The sequence below is a fragment of the Astyanax mexicanus genome, chromosome 8 (assembly GCF_023375975.1).
Source record: "Astyanax mexicanus isolate ESR-SI-001 chromosome 8, AstMex3_surface, whole genome shotgun sequence".
NCBI classification, from domain to species: Eukaryota; Metazoa; Chordata; class Actinopteri; order Characiformes; family Acestrorhamphidae; genus Astyanax; species Astyanax mexicanus.
In genome coordinates, this window is record NC_064415.1 from 25,067,165 (window position 1) to 25,093,174 (window position 26,010).

The window sequence follows — 26,010 nt, forward strand, 5'->3', positions numbered from 1 at the left end:
GCTGGTGTTGATCTACAAATAAGGTGCTGCCACCATGCTGCACGAGACAGAACAATCGGTCCTGCTGTGTCTCTACGGTGGATCTTTCTGTGTGATGTTGGTCAGCACAGACATCTGTTAGCTAATGTATCAGTGCTGGGTAGCTGCGCTTTCCTCTAAGACAGGGGTGTCAAACTCATTTTGGCCGAGGGCCACATTGGCATATTGGCTGTCCTCCGAGGGCCAGATGTAACTTATAAATATAAGAAAATGTAACCAAATGTAATATATGTAAATGAATGTAATTACTCCTTAATGTTAAATAACTCTCAATATATTATTTATTCAATCAAATATTACAGTTGCATGGAAAAAATGTTTGCTTGTTGCTCTATTAACATAAATCCTGTTATGAAATCCAAAAACTCCATCAATCAAGAACGAAACTATACAAGTGAATAGAAATGACATAAAATACAAGTTATATTAACTTTGATCAAAACGTTTGATACTGAAAAGAGGCTTAATAAATATAAAATCAAAAATTGTGAGCTGTGACAGATTTAGCATTTCCTCATCCAACCACTAGTGGGAGCTGCAGCAGCACAAGCCCACAGTCTTTACTGAGTCAGAGCTACAGCCCGGCCACGGGCTACAGGGCTCAGCTGAGCCTGTCTGGAGCGTTTTTAAAATTTTAAGTTCTTCTGTGTATGAAATAAAATAACCCCACTAACCGGATAATACAGCTCTCTACAGTTCATATTTCAGCCCAAGCAGCTAACAGCAGCAGTTTAGAGCAGCCATCCCGGAGTCACTGCTCGGATTACATTATAAACAGGTCAGTTAGCGCGCTGCTAACCTCAGGATGTTTATAACTACGGAGTTTAGTGGACACACCACGGCTGCAAGGTTAGACTGTTGAAGGCTACTGGAGACTATTAAAGGCTATTGGAGGTTATTGAAAGGGTTATTGGGGGCAGAAATCAGTAAAGGCTGGTTAGATAAGTGATTCACCTCCTCGTCCTTTGCTGAGGTGAAACTGCGACTAGCGATGTCACAGTGATGTTTATTAACCTCATTAAAACAGATTTTATCAGCTATTGTCTTATAAATATTTACACATAATTTATATCTCTTCTAAAAAGCGTTTATTTTGGTCAGTAACACAAAATGCATACCGGTCTTTCGCCTTGAAGCACAGCCGTCCGTCTGCATCAACTTTTCTTTTTCTGGATATTATGGGATAAACATGTCTCAATTCCACCCGCGAAGTTACACCTTCCCTCCGGCAGGGTTTCCACATCAATGACTACACTGCCGTGTAGTGGCAGTAAGCCGTAACTTTGCGGGTAATACAATCGACAAGCATTGTGGGAAATGTATTTTTTGGTCAAAGAACGCTTCTGACCTATTTATTATAGACACTAAGATTTTACAAGCTCTCGCGGGCCACATAAAAAGACGTGGCGGGCCACATTTGGCCCGCGGGCCTTGTGTTTGACACATGTGCTCTAAGAGCACTGGCTACTCAGTGCTGCTACATCAGCCTCAGTTTGAAAGGAGTTGGTGATTGACTTGTGACATGTGCATCGGAGGAGGCATGCAGCTCTGGAAAAAAGAACCACCAAAGAGACCACTTCAGTTTCTGAATCAGTTTCTCTGATTTTGCTATTTATAGGTATCTGTTTGAGTAAAATGAACATCAAATAATGCTAAGAAAACAGGTTCATATTCATAAATTTTAAAGAGTTCAGAAATCAATATTTGGTGGAATAACCCTGGTTTTCATGCATATTGGCATGTTCTCCTCCACCAGTTTTACACACTGCTTTTGGATAACTTTATGCCACTCCTGGCGCAAAAACTCAAGCAGTCCAGCTTGATTTGATGGCTTGTGGTCATCCATCTTCATTTTCAGTTTTGTAAAATGAAAGAAACTGATGTGTTCCCCAGTAATTTTCTATTCGCGTGTGTCTAATTTGTTTCCCCAGATGTTTGTGGTTTTGTGTGTATGTTTTCTGTGTGTATATATAGCCCTAGTGTTTCAGTCTGTGTTGGTCGGTCTTTGCACTAACCCCTGTTGTTCTGTCTATCCCGTGTATACGTTCTTGTTTCTCATAGTTTAGTGCCGTCGTTTATCCCTGGTTATTTCTTGTTTATCCTAGTTTTCCTTGTTTATTCTCTTTTTCTGTTTAGTTTATTCTGTCTTGTTTTAGTTCCTTTGTTTCTTTGCCTGTTTTTTTATTGTTTATTTGTTTTATTTTAATAAATTTCCCTTACCTGCTCTTACGTCCACCTCCAAGTCTTCCTGCCTAGCCATCCCTGATAGCATGTCAGTTGTAGTGCTCATTATTTTGCACTAATCACACTAGCTCAGTAGTGTTTCATATGTAATATACACAATGCATGCAACTGGTCTGTCAGTTTCCTGATCAGCTGATGCTGTACCGAAAAGGCTATAAAAGCCACTTATAATAAATGAACCCAACTTGAATTTCTTGGCCAACAAAACCTAAAAAAAATACAGTTATGTTTAAATATAAATATATTTAAATGATGGGCTTTAAAGAGCTTTCGTGTTTTAGAGAAAGATATCAGGTAACTGATTAGAAATACATTACCTATAGCTTCTGAAAGAACTCTTTTATTTCATTAAAAAATAAACTTTTTGAAGTGCTTTTAAAAATAACCCAGTCACTACTGGAAACAAACCTTCCGCTAAAACTGTTCCATAAGGCGTTCTATTTTCAGAGGGATTATTTTTTATCGAAACGGTTTCAGCAGGAAAGGATTTCTAAGCTTGACGGGAAGATGAGAAGAGTTTCAAAGTGGCGTTTCTTCTAAAGCACTGGATACACAAACTGATTTTGTTCCAGTAAATCAGTTTGGAAGTGATTTGGAGAAGATTCTTGTTTATCCCTCATTCTGGACATGATGTGCAAACAGAGCAAGACATGTAGTACAGAAAGTTCTGAGAAATCAGAACACTACCGTATTTATGTCCCGCTCTGAAACATACACACATCCTCTCTCATCATAAACAACAACAACGTCTTCAGAACGAAAACTCAGACTACAATCACGCAAATTACCGCTTGTTTTGCAGAGCATCACTATTACGGTCATTGTGGAGTCTAGTCAGTTGAGACGTCATCTACAGTCAAAGCTCTATTTACATCAGACTTCACCTGAAATACTAACACATACACTTATCATCATAGAAATAGTAAAAAAAAATAATTGCACCCAGATGAAACTGTTGCAATGCAATGCAATTCGGAAAGGACGACAAAGGTTTCCTGGAACAATAATTGCATGGAGTTGTAGAGGTTCCTAATGAAGTCCAGTGATAACTTATCCCATGCAGCTTTAAAATTCACTCATATTCTGCTCATTTTCCTTTTACATTTTCAATTGCAGTCTTGGATAGGTTTGATGATGCAGCATGTGGACAAGCATTGTCCTGTTGAAACAGAATACTGGAGTGTGCATTCAGAAAAGATAGTTCTACTGGTTGCAGGACCTCATTAACATAATGACGAGCTGTCAAAGTGCATATAATGAAGACCAAAGGTGACCTGGCACCATTTCTTCTCTAGAGAAGATTTTGATATTTCATACGAAATTTCACTTGGTAGCTGTATGCCCTTGTCCTTTTTTATTTATTTATACATTAATATCCCATTTAATCCCATTTTCTCCCCAATTTACACGACCAATTACCCAACCCCTTCATTAGGACCAGCACATGCCTCCTCTGAAACAAATGAAAAGTCAGCCACCGTCTCTTTCCAAACGGCTTCTCATGTAGCATTGCTGAACAGCCAGCGCGCTCGGAGAAAAGCGCAGCAACTCGGTTCCGATGCTTTGCTCACCTTTGGAGTGATCAGAGGAAAGAGCACCATTTACCCACCCAGAGAGAGCAAGGCCAACTGCGCTCTCTCAGGGCTCTGCCAGCTGATGGCAAGCAGCATGACTGGGATTTGAACCAGCAAGCTCCCGAACATTGTCCTCATTCGTTGCTTCTGCGAGGAGCTGATTGCATTCAGAGACAAGAGTACAGTTGGTTCCCAACTCTTCCCAAAAGTATTGGATGGGCCACCTTCATTCCAGGAAACACAGCTCCACAGCTTTTTCCATGGTTCCAGAGAGTACTGACTGATCTTTTTCATTATTTTATTAAATTATAATTTTATATTCTTAGGACAAATTATACAGTTCATTTATAGCATTTTGAATAGCAACTCTTATTAAATAATGTATTTTTTAATATTTAATTTGTTAATATGCATACATTATTTACATCCTGCAACACAGGGACAGGAAAATCATTATATATATATTTTTTTTCTTCTTTCTTTAATAAGTTAATGTATCATTTCAAAGATCTTCTTAAAGAAAATGATACAGTTCATTTACACTTTTAACGTATTTTTTATTGCTCATATCTAATCATCTAAATGTATATCTGAATTTAGTTAATTCTACGGACAGTAAGGTCACAAGATTTTGGAGCAGTTCTATTAGAGCTGTTGGACAGCAGTGACTATGTGTAAAAGGTCGTGAGGGTGAGGTGGGTGTGGTGGAATCGTACTGATGTCTAGTAGGTGTGGATTATATCACTCTGTTACTGGGGGCTCTGTAATAAAGACACTTCCTGCAGTGTAACCAGGTTACAGTGAGTCAGAGAGAAATCACAGCGGCCCACCGGTACTGAGTCACATTCAGCACCGTGATTTACGATCTAGAAACAAAGACATATTTAACAAAACAAGATATATCAAAGCTTATAACACTGAGAGAGCTTATTACACATTAGTTATACTGTAAAAACAGTGTAATTAATGACCATCAGGGATTGTGTATTTTTTTTGTAGCAGACATCAATACAGCAGTGTAACATATATTTACTGGTTAACAATGAAGGGAATTGAACAAGACTGTCAAGCAGTTGAATTGAATAAAATGTATTACTAGCTCATCTTACTTAATATTTTGATGTTTTATGAATAATGAATGAGGAATAGAAGTGTATTTACTGTTCATACGTTTATAAGGGTTCTAAGTGTCAACATTTGCATTGTTATTTTATTTACATAGTTTGTTTTTAATGTATTTATTTGCATTATTTGCACTGTTTTTACATTATTGATGCCATGATTTTAGAATTGTCTTCTGCAAGCCCAAATTAATAAATTTGGGACAATGTAAGGAATGCAATCCCTACCTCATGTTGGCTGAGAACCTCAGAAAGTGCATATCAGGATTAGCCATCAGACTTCATCTGAGGGAGGCATCTGTACCTACTGTCCGTGGCAAGTCAATAGATGAGGGAGCTGTAAGCTGTAAGTGTCCCTTAATTGTTTTGATGTTGTCTCTAATGTGAATCTACAATTTAGAACATCAATTAAATAAAGAAAGTGTCTCCACACAAATGGAATTAGGTAAAGCAGACAAAACATTAAACATGTTGGGTTCATACATTTTACAGTGAACTAAAATTCAAAGTAGTACATGCAGGAAACATTTTGCATTTTCCCTTCCGTCCACCATTTTTTTTTCTTTTTTTGACTTGGAGTTTTAGACAATGATGAACGAATGGACCAATAAGAATAAACCAATAAGTAAATATACTTAAATTGTCATTGCCTCTCAAAATCTAATCCAAAATGGTGAATTTAGAGGAAAAGGAAAATCCCATTTAAACTCAATGTAAACAGATTTAATTCCAAGTGATTTTGGACATATTGGTGCATTCCTCATGAAGATCTAAAGACCTGAAACACTTCATGTTCCTGTTCTGCGCTTATAAACAGATGAAAAGTCAATCACTCTAAAATCCTACTTTGTTTTTTATTTTCTCACATACTAACTCTGTCTTTCTCGCTCTTACAAAGTCATGATTCACTCTCGATTCCTTCTATGCTTTTATTTCAAGGCACTCCAGCTCATTTGAAGAGCCGGCACGGCTTCGGCAGCGAGACTGGGTGTGGCGGCTGCCAGAGCTCTTTCTGCACCCGGCTCCGGTGGAGGTCTCGTCCACACGGCACAACCAGAACACTCTGTTCCTGTGCCGCACCTTCCCCAAGTTCAAGCTGGGTAATGTGTTTTTATAAGGCTAACACCGTCTGCCTGCTCCAGCAGTGCGCTGTGCAGCGAGATTCCAGAGCTATAGCTAATAATGACTGCAGCTCAGATTCTACTGCGGCCTGCAGCGTTCTGCTGAGTGACACACTCAGCCTAAAGCTACTTTAACATCCAGCGTGAATCATAGCGTACAGTTCGTTTATTTCTTCTTACTCTTTACTGCGTTTAATACAGTAAAAAAATAAAGCAGGAATTTCACAACTCAGCCTTTTAGGTGGTTGCTTTATTTTAATTGTCTGTAATATTATTTCAAAAAGGTTGAGGTAAGACCTTTCTAAAATATATAATGTAATATGTAACACAAAAGAATCAACAAACCCCAAATTTAACCATGCAAGACATACAGCTCAAAATTAGAGACCACTTCCTTTTGTGATTTAGTTTCTCTAATTTTGCTATCTATAGGTATATGTTTGAGTGAAATGAACATTTTTATTGTTGTTTTATTCTATAAACTACAGCAACATTTCTCCCAAATTCCAAATAAAAAGATTGTCATTTAGAGCATTTATTTGCAGAAAATGAGAAATGGCTGAATTAACAATAAAAGAATAAAAGAAGCAGAACTTTCAGACCTCAAATAATGCAAAGAAAACAAGTTCATATTCATAAAGTTTTAAGAGTTCAGAAATCAATATTTGGTGGAATTACCCTAGTTTTTAATCACAGTTTTCATGCATCTTGGCCTGTTCTCCTCCACCAGTCTTACACACTGCTTTTGGATAAATTTATGCCGCTCCTGTTGCATAAATTTAAGAGTTCAGCTTGGTTTGATGGCTTGAAATCATCCATCATCCTCTTGATTATATTCCAGAGGTTTTCAATTTGGTAAAATCAGAGAAACCCAAAATTTTTAAGTGGCCTCTTTTTTTTAACACTGTGTGTCTAACTGTGGAAGAGGATTTGCGCCCTACTAAGCCACGCATGGAACATCGTTGTGCTTTAATGCAGGCCAACCATCACATTAAGTAAACTTACTTTTTAAAATAAATTGTTATTAGTTAAAAAGGTTAATACCCGCTGGATAAGAACATTACTCAAATAGGGTTATTCACTAGGGCTATGATACCATTCATAATTCAGTGTGATATTTATGCAATAGTATCCATTACACAGAACAATACTAAAACAAAATAGAATAAATTGCTCATAGATACATTTTTGCCAAAGACAATTTTTGGCCAAGCAGCCAATTCTGACGGGAACTTGAACTGGAACTTTAGGCGAATATCCCCAGGACTGCTCATTAGCATTTGTCCAGCAGAACGAGTTTCTTTTTTTTTATTATTTTGAAACTTAGACCATCAGGTTACAGGAAGAATACAATAGACCCACTCAGTTTAAGTGTTTAACTGGGAGATGAAAGATTATACTGTCAAATAAAATGAAATACTTTATGCACATTTAATAATAAATCAAAAACAACTACTGTTTCTGTACTGTAGGTTACATCTCAATCCAAGAAGAAAATTATAGACTCCTCCCACCCGTCTCGACCTATGCATTGTAAAATCACAATTCAGCAAAAATTGAGTGAATATACAGTATTTTATTGGAATAGTGCAACAATATCCACATATATTGCCGTATTGTAAACAGATGCACATACTGCACATATGTGTTTCTTTAACAGTGAAATAACTTCAGCACAGTGAGCTTACCTCTGAGAAAAGGCACAAGCGATAAGGCTTTAAATCCATTCACACATTCAGCATCACATTACAGATTGATAATATGATAACATTCATAATTCGGTGCGATATCTTTGCAGTAGTATAAGTTATACAAAAAAAAACGAACAAAAAAAATATTATGAAATAAAAAAAATAACAGGCAAGATCAGCTAGATTTTTGACAAGGCAGAACACAGAGAATTGGCTAACAAGCCAATTCTGACGGGAACTTGAACTGGATCTTTGGCTGAATATCCCCAGGCCTGCTCATTAGCATTTATCCGGCAGAACTAGGCGTTTTTTTTTTTTTTTTTTTTCAAGTATTCTGAGATTTAGACCACCTGGCTTTAGGAAGAAGACAATGGACGCACTCAGTTTAAATGGGAGAAAATGGATTATCCTGTCAAATCAAATTAAATACTATTTCTTTTACATCATACTAATAATAAATCAAACAATTATCGTTCCTGTTCTGTATTGTACCTCTCAATCCATAAGAAGAACTGTAGACTCCTCCCACCCAAGCATCAATGGAGCCTATATAAAGATCAAAGCCCCTCTTTTCACATTTTCCTCCTCTTTCTTTGGGCCAAAATGTACACACTCCAGGAAATCTGTGGAGATTTGGTGGGATTAGCCTGGCTCTCCTGACCTTTCCTGTTCAGAGGGCCACTGTGTGGTGCTAGCTGTCAGATAAACACACCGCTAAGCGCTCCGAGCACGCAAAGGTCAGCTTTACGTAATAGGTGTGGCGCTGCGAAACCCGGGGATCCGCTTGACCCGTCCGCTGGCCCGGCTATGACCCCCGAGCCTGCCTTTCACTCAACAGGAGAGGGAATGCTGCAGTTACCTAATTACAGCGCCAGAGCAGGCCGTGTGTTTTATCATGCTGATTATGTTTTTTAATAGCCGCTTTGAGATGATAAAAAACATATCCCAAGCTTTGAGCATCCCAAGGAGTACTGTTCAATCCATAATCAAAAAATGGAAAACATATTCTTATATTGTTCTATTTTACAAACATTCCAAGACATGGCCATCCACCCAAACTGACAGATCAAGAAATTAGAGCACTGGTTAAAAGAGAAGCAGCTAAGAGGCCCATGGTCACTCTGGAGGAGCTGCAGAAATCCACAACTAAGGTGAGAGAATCTGCCCACAGGACAACAATAAGTCGTGCACTCCTGTACACAAATCTGGCCTTTATGAAAGAGTGAATAAGAAAAAACACTGTTAAAGAAAAGAAACAAGAAGAGTTGTTTGTGGTGGAAAAAAACACTGTTCATCAAACTGAACACAACATCCCCACTGTGAGCATCACGCAGCGGGGATGCTTTTCTATAGCAGGGACAGGGAAGCTGGTCAGAGTTGAAATGGGAAGATAAATGGAGCTAAAAACAAGGCAATCCTGGAAGAAACCCTGTTGGAGGCTGCAGAAGAAATCTTGAGACTGGGATGTACTGTAAATTCACCATCCAGCTAGACAATGACCCTAAACATACAGCCAGAGCTACAGTGGAATATTCATGTGTTTCAAAGGCTTAGTCTTAAATCACATTGAGCTTCTGTGGCTGTTTACAGATGCTCTCCACCCACAAAACAAAGAAGAATGGAGAAAAATATCAAGCTCTAGATGTACAAAGCTGGTAGAGACAAACCCCAAAAGACTTGCAGCTGTAACTGCAGAGAACGATGGCTCTAATAAGTATTGATATAGAGAGGATGTTGGTCAATCACTTAAAATCTACATTTAAAAGATACATTTAAGTTTGTGGTTGTATGGTGACAAAATGTGAAAAAGTTCAAGGTCTATGAATATGTAATGAATATGCAAGCCACTTTATATGTATATAGTTTTGTCTGACACATTTAAAGTCCACTCTAATGGGATTTCTTGGCTCATAAACTGAAAAAATATGTGGACATTAAACACACTTGTGTTATTGCAGTTTTATGTTGAGTCTATGAATCCATATGCTGGCTGGAAATGGGTGGTATAATTAAATGAAGTTCACACATAAACTCTCACAGAAGCACACCCAAGACTAGCGTACAGACGACACCAAGCTCATTTAGTGTGGATCTCTGTGCAAAGCAAAACAACAGGGCTTTGATAGTTATCAGACAGATACGGCTCCTGACAGCGGGAGTTCGGCTAATAGCCGGGTCGCTTCAGCCCTTACAAGTGCCCTGGACAAATCCAGGCTTTAACTAAAGCAGCAGGCCATGCTGAAAGAGAGGCAGGCAGGAGGCAGCTCTGTCTCTCTCTGCGTGAAGGCAGAAGAAAGCTGCAGCTATCTGACTAGCTGAGAAAAGGCCAGAGTTTTACAGAGAACATGAAAAAGGTTTAGAACAGTGAGAGAGAGAGAGACAGACAGAGAGATAAAAGTGTACGTGGGAGGAAAAGGAACGGAGGAAGAGTTCATCTACAGGTCAAAAACAGGGTCAAAGAACTGACAGCGATACATGCACACATATTTACATGTGAAAATACACGTGTAGGCACATTAGAACATGAGATTACTATGAGATACTAATAAAAAAGGTGCACATGTATGATGCATACAGTCACACATTTCCCTCACCAATTCACACAACTACAACTACTGTATCCATACTGAAGCATTTATACTTCACTCTTTTTCAGTCACAGCTCAATGAAAGATGGATATAAACAGCATTTTCAGACCACTTCTGTATTTACATACAATATATAGATCAGGAAATATGGCTTAATAAGCACTCCGTGGCAATTAGAGCACTACTTGTATAGTGTATAGTACTGGGATTGGGGTTTAATTTTGCAAAGTTTAATACCGTATTTTTCTCACTATAAAGTGTACTTAAAATGTTTTACTAATTTTTTTTAATTTCCCCAAAAAATAAACAGTGCACCTTATAATCCAGTGTATGAATTTTAGCAGTCAGGTTGTAAGGAGCAGTAAAGACTTTCCACTGAAGTACAGCTTTATACAGGAGTTTCAGTTTAGAAGCATTAGCATTAGCCGCTAATCGCTACTTCCTAGTTCAGAGGTGAGTAGCCTGTCGCCTGCTACTAACCCCCAGCTAGCGCTGCTGGAGCAGCATTAGCATTATTTGCTAACCGCGATAAGCGCTAACTCTTTAGCCGTTTAGAGGTGAGTATTATTGGCCTGTAGCCTGCTACATTACCAGCTAGCCGCACTAGTTCTTTCATCGCTCAGAGGCAAAAATATTGGACTGTACTGAGCTTTTACTATTTTAAAACAAGCTACGTGGGACGACCTGCTAGCTAATATCATCCTGGCTTACCAGAGCACTCAGAGTTCCTCAGTGTAGCACTGTCTGGTGGCAATGCTAATGCTAATGCATTCATAGCTGAATGAAAGAGCACTTCTGCATTTACAAACAATATATAGATCAGGCAGTATGGCTTAATAAGCACACAGTGGCCCATTAGAGCACATTGTGTATAGTGTATAGTACTGGGATTGGGGGTTCATTCTGCAATGTTAAATACCGTCTAGCACTGCTGGAGCAGCATTAGCATTACTCGCTAACCACACTAAGTGCTAGCTAGCTCTTTAGCCTTTCACAGGTGAGTATTATCAGCCTGTAGCCTGCTGCTAACCCCAGCTAAAACAAGCTACGAGGGATGAACTGCTAGCTAATATCACCCTGGCTTAGGGGGGTTCTTTAGTGTAGCGCTGTTGGGTGGCATTAGCGGCTAACTGCTAATGGTTTAGCTTTAGTGCTGAAGAAATTCGGGAATCTAAGCTTTTTGTAAATAAGCAGAAGCACTCAAATAAACAGTTTTCAGGAGAGAAATCTCTGTAGATTTACATCAAGCGCTTGTTTGACTTTAAAATAATTCTTTCTTTATTACAGATTTGTTTACTTAGCTTAGTTTTACTTAACTTAGTTAGCTACCCCCCTCCCCGCCACCACCCAGTAACGAGACCTGCTGAATTAGAAGTTCCTTACAGTGTCTCTTAAAATGAACCTTAAAATCATACAGTGCGCCTTATGTATGGAAATAGACCAGACAATAGACGGTGCACCTTAGTGCGAAAAATACGGAAATAAAAAAGGTTCAGCTTTGGATTCCCTTGATAAGCCGCAGTGTAGACTAGAGTCGAAACACACACAGTCATTTTTGATACAGTAACACTGGAGAGTGTAAAGGATTTATAAAACGCAGATATGCTGCAGCAAAATATATCAATTTTTTTTTTAAAAGCTTATTCCTAAGATCAAAACAGTGGTAATTGGTAATCAGCATGCCGTAAACTAACTGTTATTTTCAGCTGAGGTTTATTTTTTTTGTGTATTTATGTAACCTCAGTAACCCACATTTTAATGAGATCCTACATATTAACATATTAACAGCTAAAGCCTTGTGTCGTTTAGGTGTAGGAACTGAAATTCAGAATTTCTTTAATAAAACTAATAAAATAAGCTAAAAGTAAAGTCTTGTTCTGTGCTGTAAAATAGAGCGACACATAAACAACAGAAAAATGTAATATAATACTGCTAACAAATAAACATACATTATCAACATGGCGTCAAATATAACTATAGAGGCAATATTTTCTTTACAAGCCTCATTATTCAGTTCTTTTTTTTTTTTTTTGCTGAGATCTGATTTGGCTAACTTGACAGTGCACATTCATAAATGTAGTGATCTCTATTTGTTTTTCCATGAAACAGCATACATGAGTATGTTATTACATTTATGCATGTCGCCTTTTCAGAGACGTAACAAATAAAGATAAGAAATTTAAAAGAAACGTAAGTTCTCATGAGTTCTTGTAACACTGAACATGATGGCATCTGCTTCCAAATAAAGTCCCAACCTAACAAACAAAATGAGCCAATCACAGTCTTCCCAAGTCTCCTGGAAGTCGCGGGAGTCTACCGCACATCAGTAATGGTTCCCTGATACCCGCAAGTCAGATAAAATTTCAATCGCGTGTGTGAAAGAGAGGGAAAAGGAGAGAATATTCATGAAGCGCATGCAAAACAGTGAGGGTCCTGATTGGCCTGTTCTCTGCATAGAGTCTGCAAGTCAGCCAATCAGTTTTTAGTGTGGGCGGGCAGTGTTTTTCAGCATTGTTCACAGGGGACTTGCAAAAGGCATGTTAAGTAATTTTACTATCTATCTCCATGTAAAAGCCCCCCTTGATGTGGAGATCTGCGCAGTCGCAGTAGTTAGATAAAAAGCAGTGTTAAGGTAAATGCTGCAAACTATTCATGAGACTGCTTTAATGGGAAATTGAACTTCAGTTTCAGGTACTTGTTTCATCTCCCTCAATGAATAGAAATTGAAGCCCTATTTTGTTTGACTGGGAATAAATAACTGCATAGTGACCACACTTTCCAATAAGGACTCAGGCTTCTGTCACCAACAGCACTAAGCAAGTGTGTACAGGCAAAAAGGCATCTGATCTGATGTTTCACACTGAACATGAAAGTGACTCAAACCTGACTTAAAAAAGATTATATGTGACATGTCCACACAGCCCTGAAAAATCAGGTTTGTGCCATATTAGGGGGAAAAAAATCAGATTTAAGTCATGCGAGTAAAGGCAATGTGAACACAGCAGAGTCTAAAGACAAAGACTTTCTATACTGTGTTGGAGCAGCAGAATTATATCACTCCTCAGTCTGTATCTGCTTTTAGTTACATGATTGACTCTCTTTCCCTTTTAAAGACATTGTAAAAACACTCAAATTCTGCACTAATGTTTCCTGCAATTCCTTTTTGACTAGAACAGCAAGTTCATCTTAACTTCAATGAGATGTTTGCCTTGATGCTCAATCCAAAAAGATGAACAATTGTGTGTACCAACTGATGACTTATAAAACAGGTAATTAGCAGATCATCATGCAACGTGGTAATCCTCATTTACCCTCTTAACTTTCCAGCATTGTAAATCTGGCTGTGTTTTCTATAAGTTTTTTTTTTTTGCTGTAATGCAGCCCATTGTCTGTATTAAACGTTTATATTGTGTTTTGCTAAACTATCCTAATGTAGTGTGATGAAGGAAAAAGAGCATGAAGCTCTTATTCCAAAGTATTAACTAGAGTGCTTGAGTTTTAATTGATATTTTAGAATTGAATTAATTATGGAACTTTTTACACCCCTATTATATGCTGTCATGTATTTTGTATAGTGCTGGAAGGTGCTAGGCTAGGCCAACATCGTCCTATCAGTCCTCTCTGATCCTTTCGCTCACTCATTCCCCTTCTTCATTCCACTGAAGGGACCCACCATCTTCATAGCAGCATAGTTCTGCAATACAAATAATAAAAAATGGTTATTTGCATGATAAAGTAATAAATATCAAGCATTAAAATCACAATCCCTAGAATGGGCTATAGAATATGTGAATGTGTTACTACAGCACACTTCACACTCATTTCTCATCACTGAGGTTTTACTGTGTACCTGCTTGTGTAGTTGTGTGTGTGTGTGTATGTGTGTGTAGTACATTGTATGTGTGTGTATGTGTGACAGAGAGAAATATTTGATCCAGGTGCAATTTTGAGTAATGCATGCCACATTCCTGAAATACGATCAGAGAGATACAAGCTCTTTACACTCTAAGCCTATCCTTTTATCGCTAAAATTACCGCCTAGAAACTTCGCTCTGACACACACACACACACACACACACACACACACACACACACACACACACACACACACGAGTGCATGGCTTACGGGGAAGGCGTAGAGGAAGACTCCCAGGAAGAGCAGGATGAAGAAGAGTAAGATGAGGCCCAGGATGAGCCACTTAAATCTCCTCCACACAATGAACTTCAGTGTTTTATATGGAGAGGAGAACCACAGGAAGGAGGTTTCAGGGCGTCTGTGCAGAAAATAAGGAAAAACATTTTAGGTTTAAGGTAGGTAGGTTTATAAGTTTATAATATGAACAAATAGGCAACCAGGACTTTTTTTTAAAGTAAGAACTTTAATTTTTACCTTAGAAATGTTTAGTCTGGAAACAGCACCATTTGAAGGATCAAGCGAGTGTGTGAAATGTCTACAGCAGCTCAATTTCACAATACTGGATAGATTTTTCTGCCCCACACACTCCTCCCCAGACACGAAGTTCACATGGGTTGCCAGATTGACACACAGTGACAGACGACAACTCACAAGTCTTACTCTGTAGCTGATCAGTGAATATATATAAGTTTTCATGCCCAAGGTGCCCATCTCTACTAGCTATGTTTAGCAACCTTCTAGAAGTTTAATGATTACCTGTTAAGCAGATAAATAGCCAACCTGATTTTTCCATGGCTGCAAAACACTGTTTGCGTGCTGATGTCGATACCTGGCAACCCTGAGTGTGGAAATGGGACTGGGGAAATAGTGGTGGGCAGGTTCTGCTGGCAAGACCTGTTGGTGCCTAAACTTACCATGTTTTCTCAATATCTGATGATACAGCCTGATCATGTTCTTTGTTACTAAAGAAAATATAATCCTTAATACAGTGTAAGTATATCAGTATTAACAACTAAATCAGGTACAATATAACCAACTGCATACATTAGAATGTGTTTTTTTTTATATTTCTACTGCCCTGTAAAAGTAGCAGCCAGATCACCATAAGGTCATGAGCATACACCATAGAGGGAGAAGAAACTGGTAAGTATTTGTGTTTTGGGAAATTATCTTAGACAAGTACAGTAAGCAAATGTTATTAAGATAAACTCACTGTGGATCCTCAAGGTGAGGGTTCATGTTGGGTTCGTCTCGCCCCAATCCTGCAGGCCTCTCATCCTGTTCCTGCTCTGAGACGATCTCTAGAGACATTTCTACCTTTCCCTGAGAGAGAGATAGAGAGAAAGGTCGGATAAATATTGATACGTAAAAATAATGCACAAGACAACTTTAACTAATAGCCTTGATTTCTGAATAAACAATGAGTAATGATTAGGGCTGGGCAATATGCCCAACAAACTCATACCTAAATATGCATAAGCGAAACGGGGACATACAATAAAATATGCATTGAAAAAAACTAAATCTTAGCAAGTAAAATTATCTAACTTTAAGACATATATTTTATCTATATCTCTGTACATATATAAAAAAATATATCTTTATATTTTTTGTTTTACTAAACATTATACAGTAAATACAAGATTATACCGTTTATTTTAGGAATAATGATCTTAATCTCTTAATCACAATTTTCACTTTCTTTTAAACGTCTCATTTCATGTTGTTTTTTTTTGTGGTGGTCTCTAGTATGAATGAACTCAACTCAACTCAACTTTATTAATAGAGCACTTTAAAAACAACAACAGCTGCAACAAAGTGCTGTACATAGCAAATTATACGATAAAAACTAAATACTAGATAATACTAGTATAATAGATACAAATAATAATACTAGATAATACTAGTATAATAGATACAAATAATAATACTAGATAATACTAGTATAATAGATACAAATAATAATACTAGATAATACTAGATAACAATAAGACAAATTAAAATATAGGTATCAATAAAAAAATAGTTTAAGATAAATCTATTTATTTTATTTTTGTTTTCATTATTTTATTTTGTTTAACTTTCATATTTTACTTAGCTAACTGACACTGACATCACTACCTCACACGATCACATGACACTGCACTTGGCACTATTAGAAGGTTATTCACCTGAGTACTGATTTCACCTGTTCACCTCAGTATATATACTCCTTCACTCCACACACACCTCATGAGTGTTGTTTTAGTTTATGGTTTATCCACTTTGCAAAGTGTTATTGCCCGCCTGTGCTACAACCCTGTTTTTGTGAATAACAGACTTAGATTTTTGCCTGCGCTTTGGTACGGTCTTGCTTCAAAAATGTGTTTATGTGTTATTAGTCACTCACAGCGAGGATCTTCTCTCCTTCTTTGTCACACACACAGGGCCACCAGCCCTTGACTGTCTTCTGCTCGAACAGAGACACCAGCTTGTCTTGAGTCCGAGAGAGCAGCTCCAGACCGCATTTCTCCGGAGACTTCGCCGGCCTCAACATGTGGTTCAGATCCATTTCCAAACAACCTGAGCGAGAACAAGACAAAGAGAAAGAAAGAGAGAGAGAATGATTGTTTATATGCTTATTTTCTCTCTCTCTCTCATCACTCACTTTTGATGAAGTGGAAGGAGTACGCTATGCTGTAGGTTCCTCACTCTTAACACGGGCCGTTTATCACAGGGTGTGGATTTTTGACATGCTGTGGCCGGATGATATTTATTTTAAACGTACATATTCCATATTTCAGCGTAAAACATTATCTAAGTGCCTTCGGGGAGCCATGTTCCAGAGGCCATAACTTTTACTTCCCCTGAATGTGCTGATATGCTGGAAATAAGGATAATAAGTGCAAAAATAACAGAGGTAGTAAAGCTGAATGTTGGTCAGGATGATGTATTTGCCTATGGATGGTACTACTGTGTGTGGTGTAACCTCATGAATGAAAGTCAGGAATTACATAGGTTCAAACTGAGGCCTGAACACACAAGCACAAGTTAATGATCAGATCAGAACACACACACACACACACACACACACACACACACACACACACACACACACACACATACAGAAAAAGCACACACATGCACATATACATAAGCTTACACATCAGGATTCTATCAGTGTGGTTCTATTCCACAATGTTTTCGCTTCTCTTTCTACTGTCATGTCAAGGCTGAGAAATGGTGCAGTAGAACAGTTCTGTGGTTTTGTGAAGGTTAGCGCTATTTAACTCACTATGGTGGAGGTCTAACAGAGATTTCTGCTGTCTTTGTCTTCTCAATAGTGATGAACTGAATTAATCTACTAGAGAATTAATAAAACAGACACTGACCAGAATTATTAATAGTATTAAATACAAGTTTACAGTGCATATTTCAATTTGTATATGTAAATAATTATATGCAAGTGAATGATGCTTAGTTTCTTTCTCTACATCTGTCTTATTAGACTACAGTAACAAAACAAAGATTCTTTAACATTTTTATTTTCCTTTTTACTTGTTCTAAGAAATGTTTGTGAAACTGTCCAAAATAAATGATCAGTCAATGGAACAAAACTTATTTAGATATTAATTATTTTATATTTAGTAATACTTTAAAATAATGCTCACAAATAACAGTATTTTTAACATTAGTAAACATTGTAATTTTTTTTAGTAGTGTCTCAGTTAATTATTAATTAATACTAGTTAAATTATTATTACATTAAATTACTAAAAGTTAATGCTTAAGAAAGTTGTAAACAATAATGAATGAAGACATCAGTTCAAAATCTTTTAATGATTAATAGTATTGTAAGTAGTGTTGATTAATAATAAGTTAAAATATTTTGTTGAAAGCACTGTTGAATAACGTACCCTTATTATAAAGTATTACAGATTATTTATGATAATATTTTTTGCCTAATTTTTTGCTTTGCGTGTTTCCCTTCTAAAAAAGAGATTGAGGAAAGCACCTAAGTAAACAAAACTGTAATTGTAAAAAAATAATAATAATCTGGATGTTAATCTACACAGATTTCTTTCCTGAAAACCATCTATTTGGGTGAGTATTTTTTTACAGTAAGCTTAGATTTCCAGTATTTTGTCTAAGGGTGAGTTTTCAGTGAAGTTTCTCCAGCACTAAGGCTGCGTGCAGAAGCATTAGCATTAGCCGCTAACTGCAGCACTAGCAGGCCATAAATACCACCCAGTAGTGCTAGACTGAGGAACCCAAAGTGTTTCGATAACTCAGGCCGCTAGCAGCTCATCCCATGTAGCTTTTTTTAACACAGCAAACATGCAGACTACAGTCCAAAATACTCACCTCTGAATGGCGAAAGAGCTAACGCTGCGGTAAACAATTACTGCTAATGCTTATAATGCTGTACTTTACAGCAAAGTAGATTTACTGCTCCTTAATACCTGACTGGTAGAATTCATACATACATATAAATCCCAAGGCGCACCAGATTATGAGGAGCACTGTCAATTTTAAAGAGAAGTTAGATCCTGAAAAAATGCTTTCTTTTGGTGAATGCAGTGAACCTTTAAATTACATATATGGGTCCTAAACTTCAAGATTGTTTACAGTTGTGTTCATATAAAGATGAACCCCACTCAGCCGATACTAAAAAACATATCTGACCGTTAAAACAATGTAGAATCAACATTTAATGTTAAATGATTGTGCAAACATTGAAATTTTAACGTTGAATCAACATAATGTCCTCAACCTTCTGCCTTTTGAATTAGCATTTTACATCTATTTCCTCAACATACAATTTAAAAAAATGGTTAGATGGAGGAATTAAAAAGTGGTTTTACTTCCATTTGCAGTAATTCCTTTTTAATTTAACACCAATTCTTCACCATACCTGTTCTATACCATACAGGTTCTATTTGTTTTACTGTTTTAGTGTATTTGAGATCAGAGTTTCAGTAATCAGATTGGTAGTGGTGGGTAAATTTCTTTATACTCAGTTTTACTGCAGTGATGTTAGTTTATTGTTAACACTTTGTTATACGTAGAAATTTCTAATTTTAGTGAGCTATGGTTTATTAAAGGTTGAAAGGTTTTTCAAAATCACAACCAAATCCAATTCAGCGTTGATTCAACATTGAAATGCCAGCTGGAATAGGATAGAGACGTGCTGAAAAAATAGTATAAAATACTATATTTAAGAATGAATATTCTGGCCTTGTATCTTTTCTCTCAAAATATCCTAACTCTTTTTATTTGTCAGTCTAAATCAGTGGAGACCAGGTACTGGAATCAGTAGTGGAGGAAAAGGTATTATCGCTGCCTTCCTTCCTACTTCTTACCAAGGTAGTCATCAAACGAGAACTTGTCATTGTCCCAAATCTGAATGGTAATCTTAGGAGGAATCTTCGATTCTGCCTTGTCCAAACTCCAGAAGTGCTCCTGCAGAGACAGAAACAGAGAGTAATTAATGAGTCTGATGAAGGACAGCACAGACGGAGAGGCAGAGATAAACAGACAGACCTCGAGAGGGACTGAGAAAGAGCAAGTGAGAAAATGATGGAGAGAACGCGAAGGAATTAGAGAGCGGGTGAGAGACAGAGCCAGAGTGTGAGCAAGAGTGAGAGAGAGAAAGAGTGACAGTGCCACTCTAAGCCCACTTCCACACCCGGCCGCCAGACAGGATGCCATCACAGTGACAATATAGGCAGCGTACAGTAGCAGTGATTGATACGTGCAGCAGCATTGCAGGAGCAGTGAAGTCACGCTTCACAATAACACACTGCTGTCCTGCATTGGTAAACAGACACTGTCTGTCTGCTCAGCCTGCCTGACAACCACGCAACAGCCCACCAAAACAAACACTCACACCCCTCACTCCTGCAGTATATCAAATATTACACTTATGAAACATAGTAATATCTCATATATTTGGTGCCTGGATAATTTGGCCTAGTCATTTTTGTGCAAGTTAGAATTTAACATCATTTAACATCTTATAATTACGCACGGTATCATTATATCAGTTGCATGTTAACTTGGGGCTAGTTTAACAAGTGTTAGGGGTATATTCGTTTGTGGCTCTATTTTTATTATTAATGTACTTATGTATTATTATAATTGGTATAATTATATACAGACCACCTAAAAACAATGAGTTTCTTTGATTTTACCAAATTGAAAACCTCTGGAATATAATCAAGAGGAAGATGGATGACTGCAAGCCATCAAACCAAGCTGAACTTCTTGAATTTTTACACCAGGAGTGGCATAAAGTTATCCAAAAGCAGTGTGTAAGACCGGTGGAGGAGAACATGCCAAGATGCATGAAAACTGTTATTCCACCAAATATTGATTTCTGAACTCCTAAAACATTATAAATATGAACTTATTTTCTTTGCATTTTAGCCATTTCTCAAGTTCTGAAAATAATAATTTTATTTGGAATTTGGGAGAAATGTTGTCCGTAGTTTATAGAATAAAACAACAATGTTCATTTTACTCAAATATACACCTATCAATTTCTTACTCTATGCTTTACTAAAAGTGGTTACTGATATTCAGTGGGCTATAGTAAAATGTATTTCATGCATTCCATGTTTTCTCTTACTATATGAAAGAACATCCTGTCTTCTGTTTGGTATTTTCGGACTTTACAATGGCTTAAATGTATTTATTATTTATTAAATCCTTCCTTAAATCCTTACTGTTATCTGTTCTATTTTCTTTCACTTTCAATTTGTTCAAACTTTCAATAAATTATATAATATACAGTACCAGCCAAAGTTTGACAGACTATGAAGGAACACATAAGGAATCACATAGTAAACTTAAAAATGTTAAACAAACCAAAATACATTTAGATGGCTCTTATATGGGGTGCTGTGAACTTTCTCAGGCTGGTGATGAATGTATCCTGCACAGCAGAGGTAGCTCTTGCTCTTCCTTTCCTGGGACTGTCTGATGAGGGACAGTTTCATCATAATGTTTTAATGGTCTTTGTGACTGCACTTGAGGATACTTTCAAAGTTATTGACATTTTTAAATGACTGACCTATTTTTTCTTTACTTAGTTGAGTAGTTCTTGCTATAATATGGATAAGAACATTACTCAAATAGCGTTATTTACTGTATTCCAATTCTACCTCTTCATAACTTTACAACTGATGCTCTCAAACACATTAAGATGCAAGAAATTCAAGTAATTAACTCTTGACAAGTTCAGCACAGCTGTTAACTGAAAACCATTCCAGACTACCTCAAACGTCTTCAGACACCCTATGCAGAACAATGCAGACACAATAGAGGCGTGCCATATCGTATCGTACGCGATAATATCGCCAACATTTTTGAATATCGTGAACGATATTATACCCTGAAATATCGTGCCATATCACTCACCCCTAATTATCACATCAGGGTACTACTTTTTTTGGCTGTTTTAAGCAAAAAGAAATTTACACTGTTCTCATTTTCTATTAAATATCTACTAGAGACAGATCATATATGTGTAGTATAATTTATTTTACTTTAATCCTGGATATATATATATATATATATATATATATATATATATATATATATATATATATATATATATATATATATATATATATTTGGAGTGCATTGTTATTATTAGTAGTATCATGACATTCTGAATCATTGACAAATCTGCTAAAATTCTTGTTTTTTTTAAATATCTTAGTTAGAGGTGTGCAATATCATATCGAATACAATAATAAAATGTAAGTTTTGTTTTGTTACAGAAGTGTTTTTTTTTTTGTTATATCACCTAAAGTATCATTATCGTGATAATACCATGAAATATCGTGATATTATTTTATGGCCATATTGCCCACCCCTAAGACACATAATCACAGAAGTAAAAATACTTACAAAAGATGTGGGCCACTGATGCCTCCATAGTGTAGCCATAATGTAACCTCAATACAAAACTCACATAATCAAGGTACCAACTTTCCCTCACATTCAAATGCCCCCTCATATAATTTCATTGTTTATATGTCTAATGCACTTTACCAACTAACCTTGCAACCCCTCAAATGATTTTTGCAGTGCAGTGTGCCAACTGCAGTTGAGTTGAGACCACTCAACTCCGAAAGAGAATCTGTCTTTTGGACATTCAGCATAACAGCTCGTTTTGGGTGGAATGGGTGGAACTGCTATCTAAAATTTGACCATAAATGATATTTCTCCTGCCAAACCTCACTCTAAGTGCCCATGTCCTTCATCACTGCTTTCTTGGAGCCAAGCTTAGCTGGAGAGAGGGCAGTCCTGCTTTGACAAGACCTCTGTTATACCTTGTTTTGGTAGGAAGGACTGTAGGCAGCCAAAGCCTGAAGTCTCAGACAATTCGTTGTTCTGCACCTGACTGCTTCAAGGATTTCTTTCCATCAAGCATCAGTAAAGGCTTCCAGAGGACCTGGCTAAAGTGCGGGTTGTCGACTGGGCTTAGCTACTAGCTTTCAGCTATGCACTACATTGTAATGTCAACTAGACAACTAAAGCTACATGTACAAGGTTACATTTTGTGATTTTTGCACTGTTTTTAGCCATAATTCTAAGTCTGGTTGAGTCTGTGTTAGTTGGCTTTGGTTCGCAGATTTTTCGGCAGTGAGAGTCGACAGTTGGAGAGGGAACGGCCTCTCGGATTTATTTCAATCCGGTGTTGCATTCATTTTTCACCAAGATCTTGCAGCAGCATTGATGATGGTAGAGTCTGACTGCTGCACAAAGCAGCGCTTCTCCAGCACATCACAAAGATTCTCAATGAGGTTAAGGTCTGGACTCTGTGGTGAACTCTCTCTCAATCCATGTGTGAAAATGATGATCTCATGCTCCCTGAATCACTCTTTCACAATTCCAGCCCCATGAATCCTGGCATTGTCATGTTGAAATATTCCCGTGTCATCAGGGAATAAAAAATCCATTGCTGGAATAACCTGATCTATATTTAATATATTCAGGTAGTCAGCTGACCAACTGCAGCAGCAACCCCACATCATTTACTATTTTTTTGTCCAGGCAGTGTATTTTGTCCTGCAGTCTAGTAGTGTATGGTGGTCAATGATTAATTCTGGATGTGTCCCATTCAAGCAACCAATAGTCAATAGAACAATGTCAATAGGCAAAGACGGTCTTTTCTCTTTATCTAATTGCCATGTTTATTTTTTCCTGCCAAGTTGTGTTCAAAACATGTCACTATTTCGGCATGTTGGCTTCTGATTTGGCAGCTTCTTATTTAAAGTATTTGTTCCACCTTAAAAGATACAGAAGCTACAGAGTTACTATATATATACGATTTTTCACTTTGCACAATTCTTTTCTCTTGCAGTACCTCTGCAGCCCACAGGTTGAAAACCACCATTTTAGGGAAAGCGAGGTGCGTGATTTGGAATGAGCTCAGTCCGGTTGTAATCGCGTAGTGCTCAAGACGGCTACTTGACCTAAAGGAGGTACTGGGTCAAAGGTCAGCAGTATTACCAGCGCACATAATTGTGATCAATCATCTTACCAATCATCGTACTACTAATAAAAGTGAATAACAAAAAGAAAAATAATAATACAATAATTATTTCTCACTGAATAAAGATATAGTTTCCTCACATATTTGTGTCTTTATTTATGTATAATATTTTCTCAGCTTCTTATTTCATTTCAGTTTCTTATTTAATTGTCTTATTTAAAATCTAGCTTTATCTAGTTTATTATATTATAAATACAGTACGATAGACTGTAGAGTTTTATTATAGTATAAATACAGTACTATAGCCTGTAGAGTTTTATTATAGTATAAATACAGTACTATAGACTGTAGAGTTTTATTATAGTATAAATACAGTACTATAGACTGTAGAGTTTTATTATAGTATAAATACAGTACTATAGACTGTAGTGATATGTTTATGTTGGTATAAATATAGTACTATAGACTGTAGTGATATGTTTATGTTGGTATAAATATAGTACTATAGACTGTAGTGATATGTTTATGTTAGTATGAATACAGTACTATAGGCTGTAAATTATTTATATTAATATATAAATACAGTATTATGGGCTGTATGTTATTTATATTAATATATAAATACAGTATTTTGTGGTGTAAATTATTTATATTAATATATAAATACAGTATTTTGTGGTGTAAATTATTTATATTAATATATAAATACAGTATTTTGTGGTGTGAATTATTTATATTAATATATAAATACAGTATTATGGGCTGTAGGTTATTTATATTATTATATAAATACAGTATTTTGTGGTGTATATTATTTATATTATTATGTAAATACAGTATTATGGGCTGTATGTTATTTATATTAATACATAAATACAGTATTATGGGCTGTAGGTTATTTATATTAATATAAGACTCAGTGCAGTGAGCTCTGTATACGTTTAAATCAGCCCAACATTCTAAATTCTATTGTTTTGGCTTCAGGTATCAAAACTAAACAGTCACACATTTACACGACTGATAGAGACAGCTGTTTTCTACTGCTCTGCTTTCTGAAGCCGTGAACGTGTGAGTTTCTGCAAATGTCTCGTCCAGAAAAGGTAAATACATTTTCTGAAATGTTCATCTTTGTAAATGTATCAATATTTTCATTAATTGTAAAGGATTTTAAAAGGCAGTTGTAAAAATGTCTGTGTCCTACAATTGTAGATCAGTTTACTGGGATATTTTATTTGAATTTTATGTAAATCTATGTGCCTAAAATGATCAAGAATTGATAGGAGACAGATATGTCTTAGACTAATTAAACATTTAATATAAGATAAAATAATAGCATTATTTAAAAAAAAAAACTAAAATACAGGATGTCCTGTATTATTTGTAGATATTGAATGTCATTATTCATCTTTAATTTACCATTAATACTATCTTGCCTGAGGAGTGTTAATTAAAGTAATCAGATTGCATTATTTAAATCTAGTAGGTTTTACTGGATTAAGTACAATTTTAAACAGGTAACCAGTAAATTGTATCATATTCTACTAATCTGCTGTTTTTTTCCACTGTAATTTACAGTTTTCTGCAAATGTGTAGTCCAGAAATGTATTTTATTTTATATTTTTTAATTTTTAATATAGTTTCAGTATCATACGTTACATTTGCCAATAACTATGTAGGAATATGGGAGATTTAATGGTTGATAGATTGATGAGTAGGTAGGTAGTTAAATACATTTATGTAGATTACACAGCTTTTTTCATAGTTTTTGATGTTATTTTGGGGTCATCTCATCCAGAAATTACATGTTTATCTTTCGAAATGTGTTTTTGCGTGTACAAATACTAAATATATATGTCAAATATATTTTAGTTTCAGGATTCTTCTTCAGGTCAGCGCTCCTCTGCCGGTCCCTACGGCCTCAGACGGACCCGTAAACCATCTGCGAAGCTGAAGGAGTCCATGAAGGCATCGTCTGCAGCTCCTCGCAGACCTCCCAGGTCCAGGACTGCGGCTCTGTCCGTACAGGTAGACCACTCCTACAGTTCCCTTTCCAGGGCCACCGGAATGTTCCTCATTCTGGAAGAACTTCAGGAACGTGCGGCCGTCCTTCCTGCTTTTCAGACTTTCTCCACCAGAGATGCCCGAATTCCGTCCACCTTCTGAGCTCCCAGATTCTCCGCTGTGGGTCCATGGCCTCAGTGTGGAGGAGTTCCAGGGTGTTTATCACT

The 26,010-nt window shown here is 36.8% G+C and overlaps 1 protein-coding gene across 4 annotated transcripts in view; it reads right to left on the reverse strand.

Moving 5' to 3' along the window:
- Positions 1-7,655: 7,655 nt before the first annotated feature.
- The window catches only part of dysf (dysferlin, limb girdle muscular dystrophy 2B (autosomal recessive)), a 152,696-nt gene continuing 134,341 nt past the window's right edge, over positions 7,656-26,010 (reverse strand). For all 4 annotated transcript variants that reach the window (XM_049482168.1, XM_049482167.1, XM_049482166.1 and 1 more), the window contains exons 51-55: positions 19,638-19,737; positions 16,685-16,857; positions 15,509-15,618; positions 14,506-14,653; positions 7,656-14,073 (exon numbers count right to left, since the gene is read on the reverse strand). In XM_049482168.1, the coding sequence (XP_049338125.1) occupies positions 14,014-14,073; positions 14,506-14,653; positions 15,509-15,618; positions 16,685-16,857; positions 19,638-19,737 (591 nt within the window). In that variant the 3' untranslated portion in view covers positions 7,656-14,013. The remainder of the gene's footprint in view (positions 14,074-14,505; positions 14,654-15,508; positions 15,619-16,684; positions 16,858-19,637; positions 19,738-26,010) is intronic.